This window comes from Mauremys reevesii, linkage group 27 (genome assembly GCF_016161935.1).
Source record: "Mauremys reevesii isolate NIE-2019 linkage group 27, ASM1616193v1, whole genome shotgun sequence".
Taxonomy (NCBI): Eukaryota; Metazoa; Chordata; order Testudines; family Geoemydidae; genus Mauremys; species Mauremys reevesii.
The window spans coordinates 6,058,568-6,075,878 of record NC_052649.1 but is presented as its reverse complement, the minus strand read 5'-3'; the positions used below and the strand labels follow the sequence as shown (position 1 = coordinate 6,075,878).

At 62.2% G+C, this 17,311-nt stretch overlaps 1 protein-coding gene across 9 annotated transcripts in view; it reads left to right on the top strand.

The window, feature by feature from the left end:
* CACNB1 (calcium voltage-gated channel auxiliary subunit beta 1) overlaps nucleotides 1–16,850 on the top strand; it is a 28,062-nt gene extending 11,212 nt beyond the window's left edge. For 2 of the 9 annotated variants that reach the window (XM_039516819.1, XM_039516822.1), the window contains 13 exons: nucleotides 2,895–3,014; nucleotides 5,023–5,145; nucleotides 5,357–5,493; nucleotides 6,272–6,348; nucleotides 7,213–7,370; nucleotides 9,354–9,434; nucleotides 9,959–10,017; nucleotides 10,551–10,660; nucleotides 11,471–11,479; nucleotides 12,510–12,661; nucleotides 13,622–13,717; nucleotides 14,116–14,301; nucleotides 16,043–16,850. In XM_039516819.1, coding sequence (XP_039372753.1) covers nucleotides 2,895–3,014; nucleotides 5,023–5,145; nucleotides 5,357–5,493; nucleotides 6,272–6,348; nucleotides 7,213–7,370; nucleotides 9,354–9,434; nucleotides 9,959–10,017; nucleotides 10,551–10,660; nucleotides 11,471–11,479; nucleotides 12,510–12,661; nucleotides 13,622–13,717; nucleotides 14,116–14,301; nucleotides 16,043–16,513 — 1,779 coding nt within the window. In that variant the 3' untranslated portion in view covers nucleotides 16,514–16,850. Of the gene's footprint in view, nucleotides 1–247; nucleotides 304–2,894; nucleotides 3,015–5,022; nucleotides 5,146–5,356; nucleotides 5,494–6,271; nucleotides 6,349–7,212; nucleotides 7,371–8,918; nucleotides 8,939–9,353; nucleotides 9,435–9,958; nucleotides 10,018–10,550; nucleotides 10,661–11,470; nucleotides 11,480–12,509; nucleotides 12,662–13,621; nucleotides 13,718–14,115; nucleotides 15,684–16,042 lie in introns of those variants that run through there. The other 7 variants (XM_039516826.1, XM_039516824.1, XM_039516821.1 and 4 more) reach the window with 7 other exon arrangements.
* The last annotated feature ends 461 nt before the right edge of the window (nucleotides 16,851–17,311 follow it).

Sequence of the window (17,311 nt, the reverse complement as noted above, 5' to 3'; positions counted from 1 at the left end):
AGCCGGGCAGCAGTTCCTCATGAGCTTGACTCTCCCAGCCCTGGGGCAGGGCAGATGGTACCTCTGAGAGATCAGCCCCAGGGCCTCCCACCCACCCCACCCCGGGGCGCCGATTCCCGCTCCCAAAACCCTTGATACTCAGCAAAACTGGGTTGTGGCTTCCCCTCCTTGCCTGCTAGCCTCGTCTCCCAAAGCCCTCGGCCCCTCTGACTGGGGCCCCCTCCCAGCCGGGCTCCCCCCCTCTTCTGTGCGTCCCCCGCTCACGGCAGGATGTATCTGTATTGGCTGGACGACTCAGAGGAGGTGAGTACACTGCAACCTTGGCTTCGAACCCCGTTGGTCTGGGTTAGCCCTGCCCCAGGGCTGTCTGGCCAGAGTTGGGGGGCCAAAAAGGGGAGATCAGAGGGGGGAGGGTTTGCATGTCTCTGCGGGGAGGTGGTCCCCTCGGATCCAGCTAAATCATCTCCACTCTTGACTGATGTTTGCCCAGGCTTGCAAAGATCCATCCATCCTCGCGCAGCACAGGCTGGCCCCCTCAGCAGGGCCCCCCCCCACATTGACTCTCTCTGGGGGGGCTCCTCAGAGGATGCATCTGTGTTTGATTGAGTGAATCCTGCTGGTGTGTTTAAACCCAGCTGGGAGCGAAGGGCACCTGGAACTGCCCTGAGAGGAGGCTGGCACGGTTGAGGGGGGGATGCTCTGTGGGGCCTCTGCAGCGCCCCCTCTGGTTGGCCTGAGAATAGCCCCCTGCCCTCAGCTCCCGGCCCTTCGGGGTCGTTCAGTTATTGGGGTTCCGGAGAAAGCAGCAGGTTTAATTTAGATCCCAAGTGGCTGAGTGCAGAGCCTGTGATTAAAGGGGAACCCCCGTCGGTTCCTCGATCCCCACTGAGCTGCCAGCCGGGGGTGCTGCTCCCCCCATTCCTGACACAGCCGGGGAGGTAGATGAACTCGCTGTGTGGGTTGAGAGCTGACTAATTAGCGCAGATGTTTCGGGGGCTCCAGCAGAGGCAGCTGCGTGGCTGAGGGCTGCCAGCTCTGCCCCCGGGGCCCGGAGACTTGGAAGCTGTCTGGGAACCCCAAGGCAGGACTGAAAGGGGAGGCGCCCCAAGAGAACACAGAGTCCCCGGGCCAGTCAGGGAAACGAGTTTGCTAGTCCTCCCCTTCCCCGAGGATCCCGATACCAACCCCTTTGGTGATGCAGGGTCATCAGCAGCCTCTGCTCCGCAGGGAGCTGGGTCGGGATTCAGGGCCATGGCAGAGCTGGGGGGCAGGAATTGGCATAGTGGGGCGGCTGAGGGTCGGGATTGAGGGGTAGGAGAACAGTGCAGGGGGCCTCTCTAAACTGCCCTTCACGGTTAACCCCCCTTGGATGCCCCGATTTCCTGAACCAACCCGGCCCCTGAGCCCAGTGCCCCATGGCAGCAGCTGGGATGCCTTCTCTCTGGGCGCCTGCTCCCACGTTCACTGCCCTGCCAGGGCTCTCTGGTGACTAGGAAGTGCCATTCATCACGGTCAGGGCCGAGAGCCTGTCCTGTCTCCTCTGCACTGATCCCCAGCGGGATGTGTGTCAGGGTCCACCAGAACGCAGGTGCCTGCCCCCACAAAGGACAGACGTCTCCCATCCCCATGTGGACTCTTCTCCTCCTCCCTCCCCTGAGTTCACTGCCAAGCTCGGGGCCTCAGTTTCCCAACCAGCATCGGGACCCTGGAAGCTGAGGCGCCGGGTGGGAGCAGAGCACTTTGACTGCTTCGTTACCAGGTCTCAGCCTGTGGGTAGGCGGCTCGTGCTGGGGATGTGAGACAGGCCAGGGACCCTATCCCCACTGGATCAGACACCCACTGGCCAGCACAGGGCATTGACCCTTTGGAAGCTGCAATCAGGGCTTCCTGGGAGCCTCAGAAATAGCATGGATGTGGCAGGGGATTTGCTAGGATCCCTTGCCCCAGCCCAGCTCCCTCCTCATTCCTTGCCCCCTCTCCTCCTGCCCCATGTGGCAGGCCCAGCGCGGGAAAGCTCAGCAGTACTCAGCCCTTTGGGTCTAGGAACAAGAGAACGGTCCCAGCCTGGCTCCAGGTGGCCCCTGGGTCTCACCCACCACCCCACTCCTTGTTGGTTCTCCTGCCCCTGCTCCATTAAGGATGTGGGTTTCCAGGCCCCTTACCCCAGGGAGACTGTCTGTTTCTAGGTGCCCCCCCAACTCCCAGCCTGTGGCCCTGTTTCTCTTGCCAGTGCCGGTGCTTTCATGGGGTCTGATGCCACCCCCCAGCCTGGCGCTGCCCTGTCCCATCCCCGCTATCACGTTCCATCCCAGAGCGGTGAGAACAGCTGCACCTCGTTCCCTGCCACTCAGCTTAACCCTCGCCACGCTAGGGGGAACCGAGGCACAGAGAGTCAGCGGCAGGGCTGGGAATGGAACCCAGGGGTCCTGACTCCTGCACTATAGCCACTATGTGGGACCCCGCTCCCCTTCCAGAGCCCCAGAGTCCTACAAACCCTCCTGCCCCACAGGGGCGTAAGGTCCCTTAGGGGCTTATCTCTCTAGCTCTCTAGTTTTACCCCGTGTGCCAGAGGTGGGGGTTGCTACAGCCCGGGACGGGCTGTGCTGGGCAATGGTTTGTTTCTAAAGTGCCCAGAGGCCACGGTGATGGGTGCATAATGAATGAAATCCAACCGCCTCCAGCACGGCGGGCTGCTGGGCCCAACTCCAGGCTGCCCGGCCGGCCCCTGTCCCCGCGGTTTCACAGGGTGATCAGTGCATGGGGAGGTGACAGCATCCCCCTGAGTATCTCCTGCCGCTCTAAATGGGCTCACTCGGCTGTGTGGCCATGGTGCCCCCTCCACAGGGGGGGCTGTGAAGCCCACCTCCTTCTGATGTGGGTTCTTGCTCCCCCAGGGCTCCGCGGATTCCTACACCAGCCGCCCCTCGGATTCAGATGTGTCCCTGGAGGAGGATCGCGAGGCACTGCGCAAGGAGGCCGAGCGCCAGGCCCTGGCGCAGCTGGAGAAGGCCAAGGTAGGTGCCACGGCGTGTGCTCGGGGGCGGGGAGGGGGGAGGTTCCTTCACTCTGGTTCTGTCTCTGAATCCCCTTGTGCAGGCTGCGGGGACCAGGGTCCCTGTCGGTATCCAGCCCACAGGGTGGGAGCTGATCGGACTGGGGGCCCACACAGGGAAACACGGGCTGTCCGGGAGCTTGTGGCTGGCACTTCGCCTTCCTACCTGCTGAGCCAGCGTTGGGGGGTTGGTTCAACTCCTTCTTCCCCAGCTGCGCCTCATCCCCACCCCCAGCGCCAAGCTGCCTGGTGCTAGGACATGAGCCCCCAGCTTTCTGGCCAGGCCCCTTTCCCGTCTGCGACGGAACAGGTTGCATTGCTGTGCCGGTGCCCTGACTCGCAACCCAGTTCCAGAGAGCCCCGCTCTGCAGGGGAAGCCGAGTGCCAGGGAACCCTGGCTGTTCCCTCCCTCCCCTCACCCAATGTACTAGCTGTTCTCGCTGCCGCTGGCCCCGGACCCAGCGCCGCCCATAAATCCCGCCGTCCAGGGACCCCATCAGCTAATTCATTTGGCTAATCTTGATGAAACGTCTCATTGACCTGGGCTGGGCTCGGGAGAGTGCTGGTGCCAAGAGACTGCGGGCTGGCGCTGCCCCGCCTGGCGGCATCCCAGCCCTTCCATTACTGCCCCCCCACAGGGGCTGGCTGCCAGCTAGCCCTGGCTGCCAAGTGGGGGAAGGGCCCCCCACCTCATCCAGGGGCTGCTGCTGTCCTGCCACAGGTTGGGGACAGGGGGATGCACCCTTGTAGCCATATCCACACGGGGGGGTGGGGGTGTTACACTCTCTTCCTCTGGCCAGAGGCCCTGGGATAGGCAGACCCTTTCCCAGCCTGCCCCCACTATCCTGTGGGTCACCCCACTGCCTGAGCTAGCAGGAAGACACCAGGCACCAAAATCACTTCCTGAGGCCTTCCCGGGGCTGGCACAATCAGGGCTGTGAAGCTGACCGCTCTGGGAGGGGAGTGTGGATTAGTGGTTACAGCAACTGGTGTTTGGGCATCAGGACTCCAGGGTTCTATTCCCTGCCTGACCTTGGGCACGTCTCACCTCCCCGTGCCTCAGTTTCCCCTCTGTACAATGAACATCAGGCTTCCCAGGGGCCTGCTGGGACTCTCCATCCCAGACTGAGCCTGGGCGGCCCCTTGGTGCTCACCTCTGCCCCCATGCTCTTCCCCAGCCTGAGCGCACACCTCTCCCCTGCCCCCAGCCAGGCTCCCTGGGAAGAGGGGAGCTGTCGGCCCTGCCCCAGCCCCTGCTCTCCAGGCAGCGCTCACTGGCTGCACGGTCCGGCTGCCATTAGCTAATGAGGCCCCTGTCTCTCCCCGCCCCCCCGGTGCAGTGGGTTTGCAGGCCGTGCAGCCGCAGCACCCCCTCGCTCTGCTGCTGGCAGCTGAGGTGTAATGTCCATTAGGAGACGTGCCAGCCCCTCTCCCAGGCAGGGCCAGCCCATTAGCGCAGCTCTGTGCGTGAGCAGAACCAGGGCTCCATGGAGCCGGGGACAAGGCCAGGGCCCTGTAAGACTCTAGTTACCAGATCTGCAGAGCAAAGGCCTCTGTTTATCACCCAACCAGGCAGGGTTTCCCCATCTCCCCTGGCGCTGGCAGGCCCCTCTGTAGGTGGGTCAGCTCGGTCGCCCAGGTCCTCTTTTGAGGCAGCCGTTGTGACCAAGAGCCCCCCAGCTCTTGGGGTGGGGGTCCACTCCGTTCCTTGGGGGAGGGACCCCTTCTCCTTGGTTCCTATGGTGGGAGGGGAGGAGAGAAAGTTGGCCGGGGCTGCTCCGTGTTCCTGGCTCAGGGGTGAGAATTTGGCCCTGGATTGCTAACTCCCTTCCTGGCTGGTCTCTGCAGCCGCTAGGTAACGGCGTTCTCTGAAATGCCAGAGCAACGCAACCTTCCGTCTGGGGGCTCCGGGCCCCTCCAGCGTCTCTCTCCCCCCTTCTTCTCCCCCCGCTAACCCATCTCCTGAACAGACCAAGCCGGTGGCATTTGCCGTGAGGACAAACGTGGGCTACAACCCGTCCCCCAATGATGACGTGCCGGTCCAGGGCATGGCCATCTCCTTCGAACCCAAGGACTTCCTGCATATCAAAGAGGTAGGGGCCGGGCCGGGCTGAGGCTCTGGGGACCGCAGCGGCAGGGGGACTGGAGCTCGGCACTGTGTTGATGGGCGTGGGTTTGGCATAGAGAGGACACGGGCCCAGCATGGCATTGATGGGACAGGCTCGGTGCAGGGGGGGATGGGCTTGGCGGCGGGGGACGGGGCTCGGCACCTTGTCTCAGGCCCCTCTTCTCTCCGTGCTGCAGAAATACAACAACGACTGGTGGATCGGGCGCCTGGTGAAGGAGGGCTGCGAGGTGGGGTTCATCCCCAGCCCCGTCAAGCTGGAGAACATGAGGATGCTGCAGGAGCAGAAGATGAGGCAAAACCGCCTGAGCTCAAGGTGGAGCAGTCGGGCGGAGAGGAGAGAGGGGGAATCGCGGCTCTTGGCTGTATCCGCATGCAGCCTGGAGCCCTGGGCACCAGAGGGGAAGGCCCCCCTGGGGATTGAGAGCAGTGGGTTATGGGTAACTGAGGCAGGCCCAGCTGTAGCCATCTGAGCAAATCTGCTCCAGTGAGAGACTGGGAGTGGAAGGAGGATCAACGTGCCCTTCCAGTGGGCTCATTACTGCGCACCTTGGGTCATCATTCCCTTTGCTCAGTGGTAAACTCCTGCACAAGGAGCCAGGCAGGGGAGAACCAGCTCCAGGATCAGCAGTGAGGATGCAAAAGGCCTTCCATCCCCATGCTTCAGGGCAGAACCCGAGCGCCGGCTGGGAAGGGGTCAGGAAGAACGTGCAGGAATAGGTGGACTCATTGGTCTGAACTGGCACAGTAGGGAGAATAGCTGGCTAGATGGGCCCTTGATCTGATCTGTTACATCACTGGGTGAGTGGGAGAGTGCTGGACTCTGGCCCCAGTGGTCTGATCCCAGCTGGAGGAGGGGTCTAGGACAGGCTAGATGGGCACATGGCATTGTCCTGGTGCTGCGGTTCCAGATGTAAGTCTCTCTCAGAATCTGGGCATGGAGGGCAATTCCCCCTTGCACAGGATTTGCTGTGGTAGGGCCCTCTGTTGCTTCCCAGACTGGTCCCCCCTGCCCTCCACCCCAGCTTCTCCCCCCACAGGAAATTCCCTATCTCCAGGCACTTTACTGCTCCTTCCCTTTCTGCCCCATGCAGCAAATCCGGGGACAACTCCAGCTCCAGCCTGGGAGATGTGGTGACGGGGACGCGCAGACCCACCCCACCTGCTAGTGGTAAGACCACCCCCTCCCTTCGCTCTTTGACAGTGGACAGTCCCCAGCTGGCAAAGTTCACTGCACCGCTAAGAGAGACTGATGGAGAGGGGCTGATTCTGGCTGTGGCCTTGGCGATAACAAAGGGCTGAGATGCCAGGTCTCTTCCCCCAGGTCTCTTCCCCCCATTTCCCCCAGTGGCAGAGAGACAAGGATGCCGGCCTGGAAGTGCCCAGCTTTCTTCTCAGCAATCCTACTGCAGCTCCTGGAATCTCCGTGCCCCCTGCAAACGCAGGCCAGGGCTGAGACACAGGCGCATACACGGGCGGGGGAGCACATGGCTGTGCCCAGGGTGTCCCACGCATGGGCAGCCGGGCTGATGAGCTCTCGCACTGGGCTGAGCGTGTGGGGCTCACCATACATGCTGGCACGCATATGGAGAGTCACGCACATGTGTGGATGAACAACTGGGCACAGGCAGAAGGACGTATACGCAGGAATGCTCCAGGTCTGCCCACCGGAGCACAGACATCCCCCGGACATGCCCACTTATGCCCACCTCCATGGCATGCAGAAGAAACCTGCTACCAGCTGCCCTGTCGCCCTCGCAGGTCGGGTACCTGATGGTTCTGCCCCCCACTCTGATCCCATCTACGTTGTCTACAGGGAAGCATCAGGTTTTTTCCCCCTCCTTTCATTTTTCTCTTTCGTTTGCTGAATCATTTTTTCCTCCTCCCTTTGGTACATTTTTTCATTCTTTTGTTCTTTTCAGCTGTTTCTTTTTATTTCTGTTTTACTTTTTCTTCCCTCCCTCCCTTCTTTCTTTCTTTCTTTCTTTCTTTCTTTCTTTCTTTTTCTCCCTCTCCCCCATTCTGCGCCCCCCAGGTACTCTGGACATGACTAATTTAGCTTATGACCTAGACGCCCTTGACTTAGAGCTGGAGGAGGCCGAGGGCCTGGAGAACCCCCGTTCCCCTAAGGCTAGCGTCAGCAGTGTCACCACGTCCCCCTCCAACGTCAAGCGCATCCCCTTCTTTAAGAAGGTAAAGGAGCCCAGAGTGGGGCTCTGCATCCACCTGCCGCACCCTCACTCACGCCTGCTGCTAATACCCGTGATTCACCCTGTGTGTGGGGCTCGCTGACCTGGTTGGGGAGCTTTGGATTGGGGGGCAGAAAGGGCCATGGTTTGGACGTGGTCCCATTGTCGTTCAGCCGCGGTGGGGCACACTATGGAGTAAGAGCATCATCTCACAGGCACCAGGGGACCTATAGCCGGGGCTGGATGTCCCCTTTGCAGGCTATTTTGGGTGTGTTCCCCATCACACCAGGAAACCCCATCTCCAGCATGGCCTGGAAGGGGGCAGCCATCGGGGTGCCCCCCATCTATCCCCCCCCCATACACAGATGTGCACATGAGGCATGGGAATGGTATGTTCCAGTGATCACACACATGGCCTATGAGTTAAGAGCATTTCTACCAGTTGACACCCTCCCCACATGAAGCATGGGAATGGAGCGGTCCAGCGCTGCCTTGCCCCTGTGAAACGCGGGAGTGGAACATTCCAGTGGTTCCAATGCCCCCAGCTTAAAGCATGGGAGTGGAATGTTCCAGCACTGCTCCTCCCCCATGAAACCTGGAGTGGAACATTCTGGCAGCTCCTCACACCATGTGAAGTCTGAAGCGCTGTCCCCCACCCCTCCATGTAAAGCATGGGAATGGAATGTTCCAGTGGTGGCCTCCCCTGTGAAATTTGGGAGTGGAACATTCTAATGGTTCTCCAAGCATGGGAATGGAATGTTCCAGTGCCCCTGCTGCCCCCCCAGAAAGTTGCGAGTGGGATGTTCTAGCGGTTCTCCAAGCATGGAATGTGCCAATGCTGTGCCCCCCATGTATACATGGGAGTGGTACATTCCAGTGCACACTCCCCCTCCCTGCCCCCCCCCGGAAACATGGGAGTGGTATTGTCTGTCCCATCCCATCCTACCCCCATTAGATGGTAGGGGGGCGGCTCCTGTTGGGCCCCTGTGGCCTGGAGGTTGCTGGGATGCTGCTTGTTGAGCAGCCCGGGGGGGGCACTAGAGTACACGGGCAGGGGCTGCATCACCCAGGGGTCCCCAGTGATCCACAGAGCTGGGGATCAGTTGGGGGGGGGGATTCAGTGTAGTGCAAGGGGGGCAGCCTGCGGGCAAGGGCCTGTGAGCCAAGGGTGCAAGGGAGGAGGGCATTGCTGCTGCCAAGGGGGGAGGGTGTTTGCAGTGCCAGGGTGTGTGGATACAGGGCCAGTGCAGGGGGGAGCTGCGTAGCACCTGGGGGGCACCTGGGGGAGCCAAGCCAAGCCATCCCCTCCATGTGGTCACACTCCCTCCCTTAGATCCTGCGCCACCCTCCCCCTGATTCCTTCTTGCAGTCTGAGCCAGGTTCCAGAGCCCCCTCCCCTGCCTGTCCCCATTTCCCACACACCGCCGGCTACAGAAACCTCCCCGCTGGCACTGCGTGTCTGCTGGCATGACCTGTCAATAACACGCATGCCTTGTTTATCTTCTCTCGCCTGCCCCCTCCCTGCCCCATTAATGGTGATCACTGGACATAGCCAAGCAGAAGCAGAAATCGGTGAGTAAAAGGGCTTTCCTTGACCTGCCTTTAAAGGGTGGGGGCGGGCCCGGGCCCCCATAATGATCCTTCCCCACCCAGCTTCTCCTCTGCCAGCGGTGATGGGCCGTGTCAGTGTACCAGAGCCAACAGCATGGGTGTTCCCATGCCACCAGCTCCCCTCTCCCGACACCCAGTGCCACCACCCGTGCTGGGCCATGATGGCAGAAAGGCAGAACCTCCCAGCATAGCCACCCAGCCCCCAAGCCAAGGGGGCATCAGCATGAGCTGGGTAGCCTGCGCCCAAGAAGGTGCCAGCTTTTCCCCTGCCCTGCAGGGCACTTGGGTTTTGTAGTGCCCCCATGGGGGTTGGGCCCCCTGGTCCGATGACCCCCTAGGCACACGTCACACCTTGTCTTTTGTCCTCTCCCGGCAGGCAGAGCATGTGCCGCCGTATGACGTGGTGCCCTCCATGCGGCCGATCATTCTTGTGGGGCCATCCTTGAAGGGGTACGAGGTGAGCCCGGGGCGAGTGCACGGGGCAGGGGGGCAGAGACTTGTGCTGCTGGGGGGCAGGCTGGGAAGGTGGAATGTTCAGCCCCTTCCTGGGGAGCAGGTGACCCTTGATCTCATTCACCCTGTTTCACCCATCCCCATCTGTGTCCATCCATCCATCCACTTGGCCATTCCCTCTTCCCCCTCCCCTCCCATCTCACCGATTCCCCCTCCAATCTTGCCCCACTCCACCTCTGCATCTGCCCGCACCCTCCTCTCTCCATCTCCGGGACCCATCTGCTCTGTCTCCCTCTCCACACTGGTAGTATCAGAGAGGGCTCTCTCCAGTGACCAAGCGTGAGGGCCTGTGCCAGGGAGAGCCAGTGGCATCTGACCTCTGAAATCACTGCCCACCCCTCCCATGTCCATTGCTCTCTCTTTTCTAACCCCTCTCCACATGCGCACACACCTTGATGCAGTGAATCCCGACTCCCCCTCCCTCCCGCCCCCCAGGTGTCTGACTCCAGCATCACCCTCTTTCCCCAGGTGACGGACATGATGCAGAAAGCCCTCTTCGATTTCCTGAAGCATCGCTTCGACGGCAGGTGTGGGGACTCCTCGGATAGATGCTGCCAACCCTCTCTCCCCCCACCCCCTCCCGTGGCCCTTTTTGGGCACTAGGGAAATGGTGTTTTACCCAAAATCCCGGTTTCCGGGAGTTGCCCCACGGCGATAGGCTCTGTCCGACAGAGAGAGATCCCAGCGTGTCAGACGCACGCTCTCGCTCCAGCCTAACGCAGGACACTCTGTCTGAGCTAGACTATCTCCCGTCCCATCCCCAGCCCTCTTCGTCAGAGGATCTCCAAGCACTCTGTAAGCACGAGAACCCAGGAGTCTGGCGCTCCCACCTTGCACCCCCTTGCTGGGCGGGCAGCAATGAGCAGCCCAGATGGGGTTGTTCCCCCTGTGGGGATCCTGTCCTCAAGGTGCCAGGGTTCACACCCTGACTTCTGCCCCCAGGGCTCCTTTGGGGTCCTGTTTTCTGGCCTGGTGGGGCAGGCACCCTGCTGGGGGCCACAGCAAGTGCCAGAGGCCCCCCTCCCCCTTTACGCTCTCTTCCTCTCTCTGTCCCTCTCAGAATCTCCATCACACGGGTGACGGCCGATATCTCCCTGGCCAAGCGCTCCGTGTTGAACAACCCCAGCAAACACACCATCATCGAGCGCTCCAGCACCCGCTCCAGCCTGGGTGAGACCATGGTGTCGGGGGGGGGGGGTTAAGGGCGGAGGGGAGCTGTGGATTTAACCCTTTCCCACACCCCGGCCCCGCTTGGTTACCCCGGGCCTGTTTTGGTTTTTGGCTGACTCTCACTTAGACCGACGGCCTGGTTCAGAGGTTGAACCCTTTCAAGCCTGGCTTGGATCTGTATCCACTGGGAGCTGCTCCAGCTTCCTGCGTCCTCCCCTCCCTCACCCCTGGATGGCCCTTGAATGCCCACCGTGCCCCAGGACATCTCTTCCCCTTGCCCTGTCTGGAGGGGCTCTCCTGGCCCATGCTCCCTGCCTCGCCTGCTCCTGGGCAGGGCTCCCTGCCTCGCCTGCTTGTGCTAGATGGAAAGAGAGGCCCTGTGGTGCTGCTCATGCCCCAAGGCATGCTGGGATGCTTGGCCACACCAAGCAGGGCCCCCCCAGTGCATGCTGGGATGCTTGGCCACACCAAGCAGGGCCCCCCCAGTGCATGCTGGGATGCTTGGCCACACCAAGCAGGCCCCCTCGCTACAGTGCATGCTGGGTTGTGACGTGCCTTGATGACTCCCATTCAGCAGGGCCGGGCCGTGTTTCCGGTCTCCTGGGCACTGGTGCTGTCGCGTAGTGGGGTGACTAACAGGGCTCGCGTGAGCTGCGGATGCTGACCCCGCTGGGCTGGGCTGGGGCGGGGCCTAACGCACTGACTCCTGGGATGATCAGTTCAATTCACTCCTTCTTTCCCTCCCCTTTTTTCTTTCCCCCCACTCCCTTCCCTCCGCGCTGCTTCCTTCCTCCCCTGCTCCTGGTACAGATGTCCTGGGTATGTAACCTTTAACCTCTCGGAGACCTGTCCAGACCACTCCCTACCATGCTGCCTAACCCTGTGGGATCCACAGGCGACCTAGGTGTGCTGGGAGCCGATGTGTTACCCCCTGCTCCTACCGCCATATGGACGCAGGGTCACTCCAGCAGGGGCCACGAGGTGGGCGGCGGAGCAAGATCGCTGCCCCGCCAATGCCCCCTGGCTCGGAGCTACAATGAGTTGGTCCGTGTGTGGGGCCGGAATCAGCCAGGGCAGGAGGCCCCTCCTCAGGGGTCTGTCCCCACACCCGGCCTGATATGAGGCCTTGGGATTGAAGATGAGCTCAGGACGCTCATCCCAGGGTCCAGGCACATTGGGGGTCTGGGTTTTGCTTTGTCCCCTGCTAGGCGAAAGGGGTGTGTGGGTCCCTCTTCCCCCACCCTACCGTGCCCCCAGCTCCAGACCCTGCCCCACCTCGTGGCTTGGTGCTGGATGATCTCTAGTCCATACTGGCTGTACGTCCAGCCCGGGCAGCGTTACACGTTGGGCACATGCCAGGCATGGGCTCCGCGGAGCGATCCCACTGCCCAGTGTGCAGCACGGCATGAAGGTACCCGACGTTGGGGATCCAGGAGACACGTCCCTCCCACCCATGTGTCTCGTGTGTGTCTGGGGGGGTGGGGTGGGGCACTGCCTTTGGAATGCAGAGACCCCAGTATGGCACCTCCCGGTGGCTGTTCCCCCACATAGACCCTCCATATCTCCCCCTTTCTCACCTCGCTTTCCCTGTTGCTATCCCTTCTGACAGCTCCCTCACTTATAACATTCTGTGCCAGGATCCTCCCCACCTGGCCCCTTCCCCCCAACCCCTACCCAGGCTCTGCCCCCCACTCCTGGCCCCCCACCTGATCCTTGTCCCCCATCTCTCACAGTCTCTCTGCCTGCCCGACTCCATCCCCTCCCCACAGTCTCCCACAGTTTTTCTGCCCCTGCCCCCCCCCACACCATCCCCTCCCCACAGTCTCTCACTGTCTCTCTGCTCCGACAGCTGAGGTGCAGAGCGAGATCGAGCGGATTTTCGAGCTGGCCCGGACACTTCAGCTTGTGGCCCTGGACGCCGACACCATCAATCACCCAGCCCAGCTGGCCAAGACTTCGCTGGCCCCCATCATCGTCTACATCAAGATCACCTCCCCCAAGGTGGGTGCGTTCCCCCCCGCAGGGGGGTGACCCAGCTCTTGTGTTGCAGCCTGGGGACTCGCTGCCCAGATCCTCCCATGCCGGGAACCCAGTGGGTACCAGAGAGGGGGGATGCCCCACAGACCTTTCCCCCGGGGCGCATGGTTGGGGTATGCGCTCTGCAGGGGCCGTGGGTGTGGTCTGGGTATGTAACCGTAAATCTCTTGGGGACCAGTCCAGACAGCTCCTTGCCATGCTGCCTAACCCCGCGGCATGGCCGGGGCCGATGTATAATCCCTTTCTACCGCCCCATGGCCGCAGGGTCACGCCAGCAGGCGCCATGGGTTGGGGGGAGCAGAACAAGATCGGTGCCCCACCGATGCCCCCGTGCTCAGAGTGGCTGGTGCTACAATCAGCTGCTCCGTGTGTAGGGCCGATGTGTGTGGGGACCCTGATCCATGTGTGGGGCCAAAGTCAGCCTGGACAGCTGTGTCCCCCACCCCCAGCCTGATACGAGATCTCAGGATTGAGGACAAGCTCAAGACGCTCATCCCGGATTCAAATGTCCCCAGGGTCCGGGCACATGGGATCTGGATTTTGGTTTGCCCCCTGGTCAGAGCAAGGTGGGGGGAGGGTTAGATCACAAGTGCAGTGAGTTGTAGGGTCTCAGCCTTGTCCTCTAACATTCAACACAGTAGTGGTTGCTTAAGAGAGGCCCAGGGCTGGGCTGGCAGGGGGCTGTGGCTCGGGATTGAGGGGCATCAGCAGAGCTGGGGGTTAGGGAACCCAGCATCTTAAAGGGACAGAGTTGCTTTCCTGTCTGAGCTCTGGGCCAAGCAGCAATGATACCTCATTCGCCCTGAGTCAGCCCCCCGTGCCCTGCCCCTCTCCTCGGCACTGGAGAAGAACAGAGGGCGGGGTATGCCCCGGGAACTCCTGATCCCTTCACCTGCGCTCACCTCCTGCCCCCTCCCCCTGCAGGTGCTCCAGAGGCTGGTCAAGTCCCGGGGGAAGTCCCAGGCCAAGCACCTGAACGTGCAGATGGTGGCGTCGGACAAGCTGGCCCAGTGCCCTCCGGTGAGTGCCTGCCCCACTCCCTACCCCCCCGTTCTCCCTGCCACACAACTGCCCCACGCCCCCAGCTCAGCCAGTGAGTACCCACCCCACCGCCTGTCCCACCCCACCCCCTCTGCTTGCCACAGCGCTGCCCCACACCTCCAGCTCGGCAGAATACCTGCCACGCCCCACTGCCCCATACTCGCAGCCTGGGCCAAGTCCCTGCCCCCCAGCCAATGAATATCCGTCCCACAGCCTGCCCTGGTCAGCCTGTACCCCCACTACCTGCCCCCGCGGCCTCTCACTGCTAGCTTGACCAAGTACCCTGCTTTGCCCTGCCCTTCCCCACTGCCCCAGCTTGGCCAAGGCCCCTCCCCACACCCCCAGCCGGGCCACCTCACGCCCCTCTCTCATTGCAGGAAATGTTTGACATCATCCTGGACGAGAACCAACTGGAAGACGCCTGCGAGCACCTGGCTGAGTACCTGGAAGCCTATTGGAAGGCCACGCACCCGCCCAGCAGCAACCCGCCCAATCCCCTCCTGAACCGCACCATGGCGACCGCCGCCCTGGCCGCCAGCCCCGCCCCCGTCTCCAACCTCCAGGTACAGGTGCTCACCTCCCTCAAGCGCAACCTGGGCTTCTGGGGCGGGAAGGGCAGCCTGGAGCAGGGGCTGAGCGCCCCGCCCAGGGTGGAGGAGCACGCGCTGTAGCTTTAAGAGGAGGAGGAGGAGGTGGCGCCTTCAATGAACATGAAGGAAGAAATCTTCATGGGAAACCCTGGCTGATTCCCCCCTGCCGCCTCTGCTGCTGCCCCCACGTCCCACTGCCCCGTGTTCTCTGCGGGTGGAGGGGTTCCCTCCGCCTGCCCAGCGTTGTTCTAAGGCTCATGAACTGGGGGCATCGCGTCCACAGGGGGAACACAAGCACTGTAGCTGCATCACAGGGAGCTGGGCTTTGCCCAGGAAGTGCCATGCTGCCATCAGCCTCCCCCACCCCGTCTGCCCCCCAGGCTTCTGCATAAAAGCCTGCTCTGGAGAGCTAGGTCGCCCCCGTCAGCCGACTCTAGCTCAAGATCCTGTTTGCATGGGGCTCCGTCCCGTCACCCCTCTAACGCGGGACCCGTAGCCCTGCTGGTCTCTGCCTTCGGCGCAGTGCATTCTGGGATTCCCAAAGCACCGTTCCCGGAGTGGGAGCAAAGGCCGCTGGGTGATTTCGGAACACGAGGCTCAGCAGTGCAGGATGGGGCAGTGCTGGGGCAGGGGGGTGACTCCCTTTCCACATCAGAGGGCAGCACCAGCGCAGCCAGACCTGAGCCAGAAACCCTTGCACGGCTGTGCGGAGCCAGGCATCCTCTCGGCCAACGGCTTGTCACAAGGCCTTCCCCGCTAGTATAGATGGGAGCCATTAGCGAGGAAGCGTCTGGCAGTTTCCTCACCCTGGCTAGGAAGCTGGGCTCCTCCCATCTCCTCCCCTCGTGCTGTCCCCTGAAGTCTCCCACCCACAAGGCATCCCAAGTCCTGCCTGCAGGCTGCCGCCCCTGGTCTCCGAGAGCACTGAGCTCAGAGGCCTCTGTTAAGGGCACCCCGACACACCATGTCTGTGCCCGTCCCTCGGGATCTGGCCTGCCTGGCTTCTCTGTCTGCTCCCGACTGCTGCCTTAGTGAGTGGCTGGTTCCCCCTGGGCACCACCCCATAAGTGCAAATGAAGATTCTCCAGCTGCCTGGCAACCTGCCCCCAGTCGTGCCCAGCCCTGGTGTGTGGGGTGGGGGGCGGTGAGGGCATGTTTGTGTCGTGGTGTCTGTAATGCTCGTTGGAAAGTGAAGAGCTGTGGCTCATGGCCTGCTCCTCATTCGGGCAGGCGGGAGCCAGGCCTGCTTCTCTCATTCACGCTCCGCCAGCGCCCCTCAATCGCACAGCCCCCCACTATGCCAGTCCAGGGCTCCCCATACACCGCCCTGCCAGCGCCCCTCAATCCCGCCCACAGCCCCCCACCCCCACTATTCCAGTCCAGGGCCTCCCCCCCCACAGCTCTGCTGTTGCCTCTCAGTCCTGGCCCTCAGCCCTTGCATCCCAGCCCTGAACTCCACCTTTGCAAACCATCCCACACACTCAGCATTACAGGTATAACCTCCCCAGGGGCTGGGCTGGGCTGAGACCCCATGCTTTCATCTCCCTTGTGGCCCAGACTGGGATTGGGGGCCAGGGCTCAGCAGGCCAGAGGCTGCTCTCGCTGTCGTGTGTATTAACCGGTACTGATCTGCCATTGTCGCCCCCTGGTGGGCAGACTAACTCTGCCTTGTCTTCTCCCGTTCGCATGGTTTGTCGCTGCTTCTCCTAACCAGGGACCCTACCTAGTGCATGGGGAGCAGACGCGTGAGGGGGAGCGCGCCAGCCTGCACGACTACTCGGGGGAGCTGGTCAACCGCGGCCAGGGGCGGCCAGGCCAGCAGCACGCTCGCCTGGCCAACCGCGGCCTGTCCCGCCAGGACACCTTCGACTCGGAGACCCAGGGCAGCCGTGACTCTGCCTACACCGAGCCGGGCGACTCCTGCATGGACATGGAGACGGACCCCTACGAGGAGCCCGAGCCCCGCGGCGGCACCCCCGGCGCCTACCCCCGGGGCCTGGGCCGCCACCACCTCCACCAGCGCCAGGGGTCCTGGGACGAGGCCGAGCCCGACCACCAGAACCACAACCGGCAGCTGCGGGGCCGGAGCAAAGGGCGCGACCGCTACTGCCCCAATGAGGAGGAGGCCATGAGCCGGAACAAGAACGACCTGGAGGGTTGGGGGCGGGACGTTTACATCCGCTAGGGGATGGGGTACCTGGCTGCCAGGGACCCCAGGGGGTGGGGTTTCGGTCAGCTAGGGGCCCCTGGGATGGGGCATTATCTACTGGGGGGAGGATCTCTCTCCTCAAGGAGCCTCTGAGCATAGCACTCCCCTGTGAGGCTGGGTTGGTTCATGCCCCCTAGCAGGGTTGGCCTGAGATTGTATGATGCTCTCCCCCCTCCATGGGGATCCCTTGCCAGCAGTGCCAGGGGGGCCCCTCTGCCAGTGGTGCTCCCCACTCATCTCCCATAAGATAGTGAAGATTCACTCCCACCGTAAACCCCTCAGGGGACCCGGGGGGAGGGGCAGCCCAGTGTTTCTTGGGGGGGAGGGATAGCTCAGTGGTTTGAGTATTGGCCTGCTCAACCCAGGGTCCTGAGTTCAGTCCTTGAGGGGGCTATTTAGGGAACTGGGGTAAAAATCTGTCTGGGGATTGGCCCTGCTTTGAGCAGGGGGTTGGACTAGATGACGACCTGAGGTCCCTTCCAACCCTAGTAGTCTGTGATTCTATGATTCTTTCCCTGTCCCCAAAGCTGACCAAACTGGGCCCCAGCTTGCTCCCCCCTCACATGCAGATGTGTGGCATGGGGCACCATGCCCCAAGGCTAGGGCACCTCCTCCCCCCAGCCCGGGGAGGAAAGCATGCTCAACCCTGGTATGTAACCGATCAGTCCTGGGGCTGCCTTGAAGCAGCCACCTCCTCCTCGCTCCCTGCCCTGGTTCTGATCCCCACTCACCCCCCCCCCCATCCCATTGTATTTCCATGGTGCTCTCAATGAT